The 12,842-nt window shown below is 27.2% G+C and overlaps 1 protein-coding gene across 2 annotated transcripts in view; it reads right to left on the reverse strand.

Moving 5' to 3' along the window:
• Nucleotides 1–348: 348 nt before the first annotated feature.
• LOC117172715 (BTB/POZ domain-containing protein KCTD3) overlaps nt 349–12,842 on the reverse strand; it is a 60,864-nt gene continuing 48,370 nt past the window's right edge. For both annotated transcript variants that reach the window (XM_033360876.1, XM_033360875.1), the window contains exon 10: nt 349–1,041. In XM_033360876.1, the coding sequence (XP_033216767.1) occupies nt 836–1,041 (206 nt within the window). In that variant the 3' untranslated portion in view covers nt 349–835. The remainder of the gene's footprint in view (nt 1,042–12,842) is intronic.

Raw genomic sequence — 12,842 nt, forward strand, 5'->3', positions numbered from 1 at the left:
TTTTAACAGAAAATTTGCATTTTTAAAAACTTGAATGATTTTGTTATGAATACTTTTTGTTTGTTTAAAAATGATTGTTTTCACTAAAAACGTAATTCTTCTATTTTGGTTGAAAGGTTATATTTTTTTATAAAAAAAAAAACTATTTTGTTGAAAATTTGTTTGTTTTTTTTGCTAAACATTTATTTTTCTAACTTTTCAACTGGTCTAATTTTGGTTGAAAATTGATTTTTTTTAACTAAAAATTTACATTTTTTTAACCGTATCTTTTTAGTCGAAAATTCAAATTTCGGTTGAAGATTCATCATTTTAGTTAAAAACTTATTTCTTAGGTTCAAAATTTATCTTTTTTATTTGAAAACTCAATTAAAAAGTGTTCAAAATGTATTTAGAAACCAATTTTTTTGCCATTAATATTATTAATATTTTCTTTGTTGGTATATGGTTGGTTTTATACATACTTTGCCTTTTTTTACCATTTAAATTAAGCGCCCTTTCCAACTTGAAGCGAGACATTTTCCCGCGAAATTCAAATAATGTAACTATTATCAACAAAAATAGTAAATACGATTTTTTCAATCGCAATTTAAAATGCTTATAAATGCTCACAAAATTCCTAAAGCACATAAAGTTTGAGCATATTCTCGAGTATATTATCATGCTCGTGATAATTTCTCCGAGCACTTAAACTCTTTAGAACGCTAGGCAATATTGGTAGAAAACTATCGCTAGAAAAATAAATGCAAGATTAAATAAATGCAGAGAGCATTCAATAATAAAAATAATAAAAATAATAAAAATGATTATAATAAAGAAACTGTCGAGTTTTGAAGTCTTAAGTTTGGCTCGGACCAGGAGCTGGCTCCGCATTTTGAGATTGATTGAGGAATAGGACGTTGCTTGCCTTGATTCTGGGACCAGTTGCTGTCATTGAGGGACAAGGACTTATGCAAGGTGTGGAACAATAGCTGTTGCTTAGATCACACTGGTCTAAAAGTTTCCACAATTCTTCTGGCGTTGGTCCACCCGAAAATTCCTTATCTGAAAAATAATATTTTCCATTTTTTTAAATTGATCTTTAATTTTTTAAATTTAAATACCCTAAAATCTTTAAATCACTTTGGCATACCTTAAAATTATTTAAATCTATTAAAAATCACTGGAATCTTTTAAAATGCCTTAAAATATTTTAAATCTTTGGAAACTTCTTAAAGATTTTCAAAATTCTTTGGAATTTTTAACAATGCTCAAAAATCTTTTTAAAAAATTCTTTCGAGTACCTTAAAATGATTGAAATCTCTTTAAAAAAATGTTTAATCTATTAAAATACCCTAAAATATTTAAAAATTCTTTGAAATCTTTTGACATTTTTTAAAGTTCTTGAAAATTTTTTGCAATATTAAAAAGTACCCAAAAATCTTTTCAATTTTTTTGTAATTACCTGACTTTTCCGAGCTACACTCTTTCCCACACCATTTTATTCTGCACAAAATATATTGCAAACAAGTTTACTGATCATATTTTTCCTGCACAAAACTTGTTCTACACAAAATTTTTCCTACACAGAATTTAATATTGTTAAATACTTTTATTTTTTTCCTACACGAAATATTCTCTACACAGAATTTGATACTGTTATATTTTTCCTACTCGAAATTTTTTCTACACAAAATTTTTCCTATACAAAATTTTTTGTACACAGGCAAATTTCCTACACATAATTTTATATTTTTTATTACTATTAGTTTATTCCAACACAAAATATGTATATTCTACACGGAATTAAATAGTAATATTTTATTATCAAGATAGTCTCTCAACATTGTACACAAAAATGTTATGTGGAATAGTTTTCCTGCACAAAATATATTCTACGTAAAATTATTTAGTAATGTGTAGCAAAAAAGTCCTAACCAAGTCTACTTTAGAGTTTTTACGTATCTTGCCTCTTTTGAAAAAAATATTAAAATTTTTGTTTCTGACAATCCAACTGCGATAATGGTGTTTACAGTTTTTTTTATTTTATAGCGCCTGTATCAAGTATATTTTTTAATGCAAAATTTTAGTATATATGAATTTTTTTTCCTCAAAAAAACTTTGCGATAATAACTATGTAAGAGTCATAGAACATTTATTTTTAAGATTGATCTTCTACACTCTGAATAACGTTAGTACGTATATCTTAGTGAAACACCAGAAACAAATAGAAAGCTCAAAAGTAAAAAATTAATTTCATAAAATCGTCATGAAATCATTAGAAAAATAAGAGTAAAGAAAAATAAAATAAAAGTATTTAACAATATTAAATTCTGTGTAGGAAAAATTTTGTGTAGAAAAAGTTTTGTGCAGGAAAAATATGATCAGTAAACTTGTGTACAATATATTTTGTGTAGAATAAAATGGTGTGGAAAAGAGTGTAGCTAGGAAAAGTCAGGTAATTACAAAAAAATTGAAAAGATTTTTGGGTATTTTTTAATATTGCAAAAAATTTTCAAGAACTTTAAAAAATGTGAAAACATTTCTAAGAATTTTTAAATATTTTAGGGCATTTTAATAGATTAAACATTTTTTAAAGAGATTTCAATCATTTTAAGGTACTCCAAAGAATTTTTTAAAAAGATTTTTGAGCATTGTTAAAAATTTCAAAGAATTTTGAAAATCTTTAAAAATTTTCCAAAGATTTAAAATATTTTAGGGTATTTTAAAAGATTCCAGTGATTTTTAATAGATTTGAATAATTTTAAGGTATGCCAAAGTGATTTAAAAATTTTAGGATATTTTTAAAACATCCAAAGAATTTTCAATTGCTTTAAAGAATTTTATGGGATTTCAAAAAATATTAAGGGATTTGAAATAATTTATAATATTAAAAAAGATTTGAAGGCATTTTTGCTAGATTTCAATCATTTGAAGGTATTCCAAAGGGTTTTAAAGATTTTACGGTATTTTTAAAAATTCCAAGGAATATACAAAAGCTTTCAAAAGTTTTAAGAGTTTTCAAAATATTTCAAAGGATTTGAAATATTTTTGAGTATTTCGAAATATTCCAAGAAATATTTAATAAATTTTAATAATTTTAAGGTATGCTAAAAGGATTGAAAGATTTAAGGTATTTTTAAAACATCCAAAGAATATTCAAGAGCTTTACAAAATTTGTAAAGGATTTGAAACATTTTTGGGTATTTCAAAAAATTTCAAGACATTTTTGCTAGATTTTATTTAAAGGTGTTCCGAAGGATTTTAAATGTTTCAGGGTATTTTTAAAAAATCCAAGGAATTTTTAAGAGCTTGACAAGTTTTTAAGGAATTTCAAATGATTTCAAGTGATTTCAAAAGATGTCGGAGGATTTGAAAAATATTCTAGGATATTTCAAAAGATTCCAAGGAATTTTATTTTCACTGTATTTCAATACTTTGAAGGTATACCAAAGGGTTTTTAAAGATTTTAGGGTACTTTTTAAACTTGCAAGGAATTTTCAAGAATTGTTCAAATTTTTAAAGGAATTTCAAAGGATTTTGAAATATTTACGGGTATTTAAGGTTCCCAGGAATTTTTAATGAATTTTAATAATTTGAAGGTATTTCAATGGATCTGAAAGATTTTAGGGTATTTTTGAAACTCACAGAGTTTTCAAGAGCTTATAAAATTTTCAAAGGAATTTCAACAAATTTTAAGGTTTACCAAATTTTAATGAATTTTAAAGAATTTCTTCAAAAGATTTTAAGGAATTTCAAAGACTGTAGGATATTTTAAAAGATTTTAAAGAATTCGCAACTGATTTCAATAATTTGAAATATTGTAGGGTATTTTTAAAAATTCAGAGGAATTTTTAACTTATCTAAAAAATGGCAGTGTTTAAAAAAATTCAAAGGGTTTAAAATATTTTATGGTATTTTAAAAGGTTTCTCCTAAACAAAAAAGATGCATTTTGAACTAAAAATAGAATAGTTAATTTTTACATTTTCATCGTTTATTACTGAGAAAGTATTAAAAATGTCCGAAATTTGACACCACAGTTTTCAACGGATCTACACGTTTCGAGACCCCCCCTAAATCCGAAAATCAAGTTTTTACGATTTACGTCTGTCTGTCTGTCCATCCGTAAACACGATAACTCTCGAAAACATGAACGGATCAAATCGATCTTTGGCACACTTTTTTTAAGTCCTAAAAGAAAGGACGAGTTCGTTAACCAGCCATTTTTGATAAAAATTCAAAAAGTTAAAGCATTTTCAAAATTTTTGAGAAATCGAAAATTCAAATTTTGATTGCACAAAAAATAATGAAAAATAAAAAATTTTATTTTGTGTTCCAACAATCTAGGATACGAAAAAAGATGAATTTACAAAAATTGTGATCATAAAAAAGATCTACAAATTCGTTAACAATGACTTCTTGATAGGACGCATAATTTTGGTTTTATTCGTGAAAAACAACAATGAAAATAATTTAAAAATGTAGAAAATGATGAAAGTTAAGGAAAAAAAATATTTAACAAACATTTTTTACCCGAAAAAGAGCTACAAATTTGTAATAATTTATGTATTAAAAGTATTTTTCAGTATTTTTAAAAATTCCAATAATATTTCAAGAGCTTTAAAAAGTGTCAAAAGATTTCAAATGTTTTAAAATATTTAAGGGTATTTTAAGATTCCATTTATTTTAAATATATTTTGATAATTTTAAGGTATGCCAAAGGGACTTAAAGATTCAAGAGTATCTTACTAGATCTCAATAATATGAAAGTATTCCAAAGGATTTTACCGATTTTAGGTTTTTTTTTTATTTTAAGAAATTTTCCAGACCTTATAATGTTTTCAGAGAAATTTCAAAAGATTTGAAAGAAATTGAAATATTTTATGTTATTTTAAAAGATTCCACAAATTTTTTAAATGATTTTAAAATATGCGAAAGGGTTTAAAGATTTAATGGTATTTTTTAAATATTCAAGGAATATTCGAGAGCTTTACAAAATTGTTAAAAGATTTTAAAGGATTTGAAAATTGTAGGGTATTTCGAAAAATTCCAAGCAATTTTTAATAGATTTTAATCATTAAAAGGTATTCTGTAGGTTCAATATCCCATCTATCTATAGGATCTATAGAATTTCAATGACTTTCTATTAATTTAGTTACATTTTTAATTGAATAATTAAATTTTTAACCATAAAATAGAATTTTCAACCAAAAAATGAATTGCGAACCAAAAATATAATACACCAAACTCTCGTTCTCAGTCTCCCCGGTTTTGGCCTTCCTAGAACTGCTGGGCCTCGCAGTTTCTCAGGGGCAGTTTGAGAGCGGTTACGACTCTCGCATCACAAGTGCCGCAGTGCGCGAGTACTCAATCGAGCATATTGCTCAATATTATGCATTCCAATTGGAAACGGTTCAGGGTCCCTGGCTCTTTACGTTTGGATCCCCCCGAATTTGGACTAAAGCTATTTGCAGGCCACCCCCGACACTAGACTGAAAACGAGAGTTCATGCTGCAGCTTTTTCAGGGAAAAAATAAACTTTTATCCAAAAATATAGTAAAAATATCTGATTGGGTTTAAGTTCCAAATTTCATCTAAGTTTAAAACGTTATTTCCACTTATAACCCCCATCCCTTATTACCAAAAACTCCTACAGTTTTGCCCCCCCCCCCCCCTCAAACTGGCAACGTAGTTTGTGGTAAGTACTGGTGAGTACCGCAAGGCCAGCATAGGTGATATCCATTGATCTCGCCACGCGCAGGTAAAAAAAGTCAACCAATCATAATTTTTCCGACCTGTCTCCCTTCCATTTGCATACCGTCTATAGAGAGAGTGGTGGGGGTACCCGGGAAACCTGGGGAAGCGAGCGCGAGGAGTAAAACGTATTTCAGCATCAAGTGGCGAGACCAATCCGTGGTATCGATTTTCTCGTTCATGCCCCACTGCCGCCACCTTTTCGATATGTGCTGAGAGGTAAGTTACTATGTTATTAATTACTCCTTTCTTTTTGTGTCGCTCATTTTTGTAAAAAAATATTGCTTTATAATTTGTTATTAATGCGAAAAGCATCCCTTTTTAAGGATAAAATTATTTCAGGTTACTGTATGTATTTTCCGGTATGACTGACAAGACAGAAGAAGTTCTGGCCAAGCCAGCTGCCGAGACTCTTCCGGACAAAGAAGCAAAGAAAAGGCGTGGTTATTTAAAATATACTTTAGACGAAAAAGCTGCCGCTTTGCAAAGTGTTAGGGATGGAGAAAACAATATCCGACAAGCCAGCCGAAAATTTAGCGTTCCGGAGGCAACAATCCGATATTCTTTGGCATGTGGAACTTCTAAAGAAAAAGGAAGACCGGGTTCATCGAATATTTTAACGATAGCTGAGGAAAATGCGATTGTAAATTGGTCCTTCAATTTGGCCAAATCTGGATTTCCTCTCAAGATCGATGACTTAAAAAACACCGCTGCTGAAATTGTAAAGGAAGATGGAAGGGTCACGCCATTTGTAAACGGTCGACCTGGAAAGAATTGGTGCTCCTCATTTCTGAAAAGGCATCCAAATATATCTTTGCATACTCCAAAAGGAATTTCAAAAGCCGTAGCACGCGTGACCGAAGAAAGCAAGAGGAAATGGTTTAAGGAGTTAACAGACTTTTTGACCGAACGCAATTTAATGTCTATTTTTCGCGATCCTCGACGAGTTCTCCATGGCGACGAAACGCCATTCTGCCTGTGCCCCAAAACTGGTCAAGTTATCGGTCCTGAAGGATGGGAGAATATTCACACGATTCAACAAGGAAATGAAAAAGAAACCATAACAGTTTTAATTGTAGTGACGGCAGACGGAGAAATCGCTCCACCTATGGTGATTTTTCCTTACATTTTCCCGCCGAAAGACATAATAGAAAGTATGCCATCGGACTGGATTTTGGGAAAAACCGAGTCGGGCTGGATGACAAACAAATGCTTCTACGAGTACATACGTAATGATTTTAATTCGTGGCTAATAAGGAAAAACATTCCAAAGCCAGTAATTATTTTTGTTGATGGTCATAAATCGCATTTGACAATGCAATCAAGCAACTTTTGTGACGAAAATGGCATAATTATGTACTGCCTGCCTCCCGATGTTTCTCAAATTATGCAACCGGAAGATGCGAGCGTGTTCAAGAATTTGGAAAATTACTGGAGAGAAGCAAGACGAGTGTGGCAAATGAAAACGGAGAACATAAAAAATGTCTTGTTGAAAGTCAACTTCGCCCCACTACTGTTTGAAACTTTGGACAGAATTTCTTTGACCGACGCCATTAAAAATGGATTTCGCGTGTGTGGTTTGTATCCACTAGATCCGGACGCGGCTGGCTACATGAAGAGTTTGAAAAATAAGGAAGGTAAGAGCCAAAAGAGGCCGGTCGTTTCGGATCATGCAGAAGGCCGAAAAGCTCCAAAGACGAGGAGTCAAGCGGATTATGCATGACTGAATTTGATTCAATTCTGAGTGGAAAGTAATAGCTGAATTTGAAACAAATATTTACATTTGAGAAGAATTCCTGAAAATAGAATCAATAATCTAACGACCAAATTTGGACAACCACCACTAAATGTTCCCACTGCAATCTGAAAAACAAAAAGGAAACATCCTCCCCTTCTCTCTTGCCCCTAAAAAAGAAGACACGAAAAGAAAATCATTCGTTTTTAATTTGGACAAAAAAAAAGACAAAGAAATTTGGAAAAAATAAAAAGGAGGAAAGAAAATGAGAAGGTAACCAATCAATTTCCCTTCCTTCTCTTTTTTATTTCTTTCGGCCTTTTTATTCCTACCATTATCAAATGACAATAAGAAAACATTTGAAAAAAATAATCACCAACGTTTCGGCACTCATACAGCACCCTTATCAAGACAAGGAAATAAATTATATAAAATAAAAATAAAATCAAAATTAAAATAAAAATGAAAATAAAATATAAATATATCTGTTGTCAACAGGAACAGCACCACTGCCACGAATGCTCTCTCATTGATAAATGAGAATCAAGTGAAAGTATAAAAGGAAAACCAGCCATAAACAAACAATTTAATCTCATTTAAATATCCTAAATTTTTATTTATATTTGCATCTAATTTTGCCAAAAAAGTGAGGCCAATTCTGAAGATAAAGAATATTTTTTGATGTTATTTAAATCAATTTTTACAATTATTTATAAGATTAAAATATTTTTTATGCTTGTTGCTCTACTTCTTTAAAATCATTCCAAAAAAGTTGTTAAAACAAAAAATGTACAGATTTGTGAGAAATTCGGTTAAAAGTGAATTTCAATCCGCAAAAAGCTATACTTTTGTCAGGTAGATAGTAGCTTCAAAGATATTGTAATTTTTTAAGTACACTACTCTTTTTTACATTATAGAAAGTTTTTTATGTTTACTACTTTAGTTTGAATAAGCCATTGCGTTAATAAAGATATAACATATTAAGAAGAAAATGTGTGTTCTTATTGACAATCTTTTCCAAAAATCTTTCCTGAATCCTACCCTCACTGTGAAATTTCGTTTAGAAAAATATGATGATAAGCAAAATTATGAATCTCAAGATGACACTGAACGAGTGATTCTAATGAAGTCGAAGAATGAGTAAAAATTATATTCTAGGTCAATACCTACTAGCTTCCAATTTGAATGATAATTTTATTGATATGTTAAATTTAAAAAATGCACTTGTCATTTATTACAAAATTCAGTAGTCCATATTTCAATATTCCTATGACATTTGCGCGGATTGTAAATTCGGCTTTTTTGTTTGAATACAAATTTTTCGGTTAAAAATACAACTCTCTGATTGAAAATCCGTGTTGAAAAAATTCGTGCTTAATATGCAGGTGTTTTGTAAAAAAATAGGATAATTATATAACAATTTAACTACTCCATTGATCTATTTTTTAACTGCAACTAGTTAGTTGCATTTTTTTAGAGACCCCCCAATGATTATTGAAAATATAGAAACTAAAAATTAATAAAATAAAATTCGGAATAATATCACATCCACTGTTCAAACTATCTAGTTGAAAAAATCTGTAATTTATTAAAAATTCTTATTTTTTGGTAAACAACTAATCTTCTTGAATGAAAAATCAACTGTTTGGTTAAAGATTAATATTTTTCTGTTAAAGATTCTAATTTTAAGCTCGGAAATTCCAAAATTTGCCAGTAAATTTAACTATTTGTTTGAAAATTGATGTTTTGTTAAAAATTCGTCTTTTTTTAGAAGAATAACAGTATTTTGGGTTATAAATCCAACTGGTTGGTTGAAAAGTAGCATATTTTAGTCTAGGATTCAAGTACTTTGTTGATAATTAAATTTTGTTGATTCAATCTAATTGTTATTTATTTTAAATTAAAACACTTTTTTGTTCAAATATGAACTATTAAAAGTTTTTATGTAAATTCATCTTTTCAAGTGAAAAACTGAACACCTTAGTTAATAATTGAAATAAATTCTTTAAATTTTTTTGTTAAGGATTTTATTAAATTTTTTAATTTTAATTCAACAATTTTATTTGAAAATTTTGTTTTTTTTTGTATAAAAAAATAATTTTTTAAATGAAGACTCAACTTATTGATTGAAAAGTTACTATTTTTTTGAAAATTCACATTCTTGGGTTTAAAATTAAACTGTTACATATAGGGAAATTTAACTACTGCATTGATCTTTTTTAGTTACAAAATTCAACTATTTAGTTAACAAATTTTAGAAGAAAAAAAACGTAAAATAAAAATTAATAAAATAAAATTTGGAAACACATCACATCCACTGTTTAAACTATTTAGTTGAGAAATTATGTGTTTTATTTAAAATTCGTCATTTTTTGTTAAGAATTCAACTATTTGTTGAAAATTCGTATTTTTCGTTTGAAAATTCAACATTTTTCTAGTAAGTTTAACAATTTGGTTGAAAGTTTATATAATTTGTAGAAAATTCATTTTTTATTTAAATCCAAATGTTTTTTATTTTACATTAAAATATTTGTTGTATTAAATCATCAACTATTAGAATTTTTTATGAAAACACATCCTGAAAATTCAACTATTTTTTTAAAAACTCAAACTATTGGTTGAAAAGTAACTATTTTATTGAAAAGTCCAATTCTCTGGTTTAAAATTGTATTGTTTTGCAGGAAATTCGGTTTTTAATGAAGAAGTCAGTCATATTTTTGGGTAAAAAATTAATCTTTTTTGTTGAAAATTCAACTTTTTGGAACCAAATTCTATTGGTCGAAAGGTGATATTTTTAGGTGAGAATTCGAATATCTTATTAAAAATGCATCTGTCTTGATTGAAAAAGTTTTTTTTTTCATTTTTGGTCGAAAATTAACTTTTTTATTGAAGATTCACCATTTTAGTTTAAAAAATTCATCTCTTTGGTTGAAAAATTAACAATTTTGTTAAAATTTTCTTTTTTAAGGCTTAATTTTTTTTACTTAAAATTTAACTTACATTTTTTGATTGAGAATTGATATTTTAAATTAAAAGTTCATGTTTTCTTGTCGAGGATTCATCTATTTGATATCAACTATATTATAGAAAATTCTATTATTTGGATGAAAATGAATTTTTTATTTGAAAATTCAACCATTTGGTGGAAAATTGATGTATTTTGTTGAAAAATTGTCTTTTTTGCTAGTAAATTCATTTTCTTAATCAAAAAACCATCTTTTTGGTTAAAAATTTAATCATTTTTTTAAAAATTTTGTTTTCAGGTAAATTTATTTTTTGCATCATTTTCCTTGAAAATTCAACAGTTTGGTTCTAGATTAACTTTTGTTGAAAATTCAAGTATTTTGTTTAACAAATTCTTTTAATTTTATTAAAAGATTAATTTCTTTAGTTGAAAATTAAACATTTTTGTTGTAAATTCGTTTTTTAGTTAAAAAATAATGGTTTTAACTAAAAATATAACTATTTCATTTTTGGTTGAAATTTTAGTTCTTTAGTTTAATTTTTTAGTTAACAATTTAGTTTGAAATTCAACTATTTGGTCAAAAATGTGTGCAATTTCTGGAAAAATCGTCTTTTGGTAGAAAATTAATGTTTTTATGTTAAAAAATCAACTATTTTCTTAGTTATCATTTTTGGCTGGACAATTCAACTGGTTTGTGTAAAATGTGTTTTTTTTTTTAAATAAAAATTCGTCTTTAATGATGCAGAAGTCACCTTTTTGTTGAAAAATTCATAATTTTTTGTTGAAAATGCAAGTGTTTTCTACAAAATTCAAATTTTTATTTTTCAAATTCAAATATTTGGTTAAAAATTCCACAAGGTTGTTACAATTTAAATTTTGTTGTTGAAAACTCAACAATTTGGTTAAATTCATTTTTTTATACTATCTTCTACAAAAATTGTCCTTTTGTCTTGAAAATACAAATATTTGATTAAGTTTTAATATTTTCTGTTTGAATATTTGACCATTTGATTGAAATTAAAAAAGTTAAATATTGAACATGATATTGGAAAAAGTGGAAATCAAATTTTAAATTCGATTATATCGAATTATTTATTTCTTTAATATATAAAATAATACATTTTCTTAGGAATCTTAAGAAATCTTTTTTATTATCTCGGAACTGAAATCTCAACTATTTCGTTAGATTCAATTTTATATCACTAATTTTTTGAGTAAAAAAATTCAAAATTACGTGAATTGTAAATTTTTGAGCAAAAAAACTCATTTTTTCCGTTTTTTAAATGCGAATTTTTTAAACGAAATTTAAATTAAATATATCGTTATAAAATCAATTGCATATTAAAGAAGATGTACTAATTTGTATCTGATAATTTTTTTGGTAAGGAAGTATTCAATACCGACTGCACAAAACATGCTTGAACATTCTGGGTATCTAACACCCAGTATTCCATTTATGCAATTTTTTGAGATGTGCAGTTTAAGGGTTAATTTAACTTATCTCTCCTAATAGAAAATTCATCATTCTTGGTTGAAAATGAACTTTTTTTATCCAAATTATACTTTCTTCCAAAAAATTGGTCATTTTATCTTGAAAAAACAAATATTTGATTGAATTTTAACCCTTCACTGGCACTAAGGGTAAATAATACCCCAACAAATTGTTGAGGTCAAATTAACCGTACTTTTAAAACTCTGGGGTATTTAATACCCGTTGTGCCGTCAGTAGGTTTGAAAGAGTAATTACAAATTTGAAAAAAGGTTCTTTATGTTACTTTTGTATTTTTTCAATAACTATTTTTGTGCATTCAAATACAAATAAATTTATTTGAACATGGAAAAATTTGGTGTTTTATTTAAACATAAAAATCCAGTTTCCATTATGCAAAATAAATACTTTTTTGGAAGCATCATTAATGCAGTAATTTTTTCTTGAAGTGCAGTATCTCAAGAGTATAAACCTAAATTTTTAGGTGAAAATATTAAAAATTACGTGAGTTATGAATTTTTAAATAACCAAAATCACTTTTTGTCGTTTTTTTTTAAAACTTTTTAAAACTAAGTTAAATGAAACTAATAACTATAAAACAAATTACATTTTAAAAAACATCATAAACTACATTATATAATTTTTTGGTGCAAAAATATTCAATACCGGCTGTGCGGGATATTTTTTAACACTAATATTTTTTTGGATGAACATTCGCCCATTTGATTGAAATTAAAAAAATTAACTATTAAATATGACATCGCAAAATTAAAATTAAATAAAATCCTGAAATACAAAATTTCAATTTTAAACGATTATAAATTGTACGAGGGTAGTTCAATAAGTCCTTAGAATGAAGTATAAAAACAATTTTTTTTGGGTAAATTTTTTTTTTATTTTTCAACATAATCTCCTTGGAGCT

Source organism: Belonocnema kinseyi, chromosome 5, assembly GCF_010883055.1.
Source record: "Belonocnema kinseyi isolate 2016_QV_RU_SX_M_011 chromosome 5, B_treatae_v1, whole genome shotgun sequence".
Taxonomy (NCBI): domain Eukaryota; kingdom Metazoa; phylum Arthropoda; class Insecta; order Hymenoptera; family Cynipidae; genus Belonocnema; species Belonocnema kinseyi.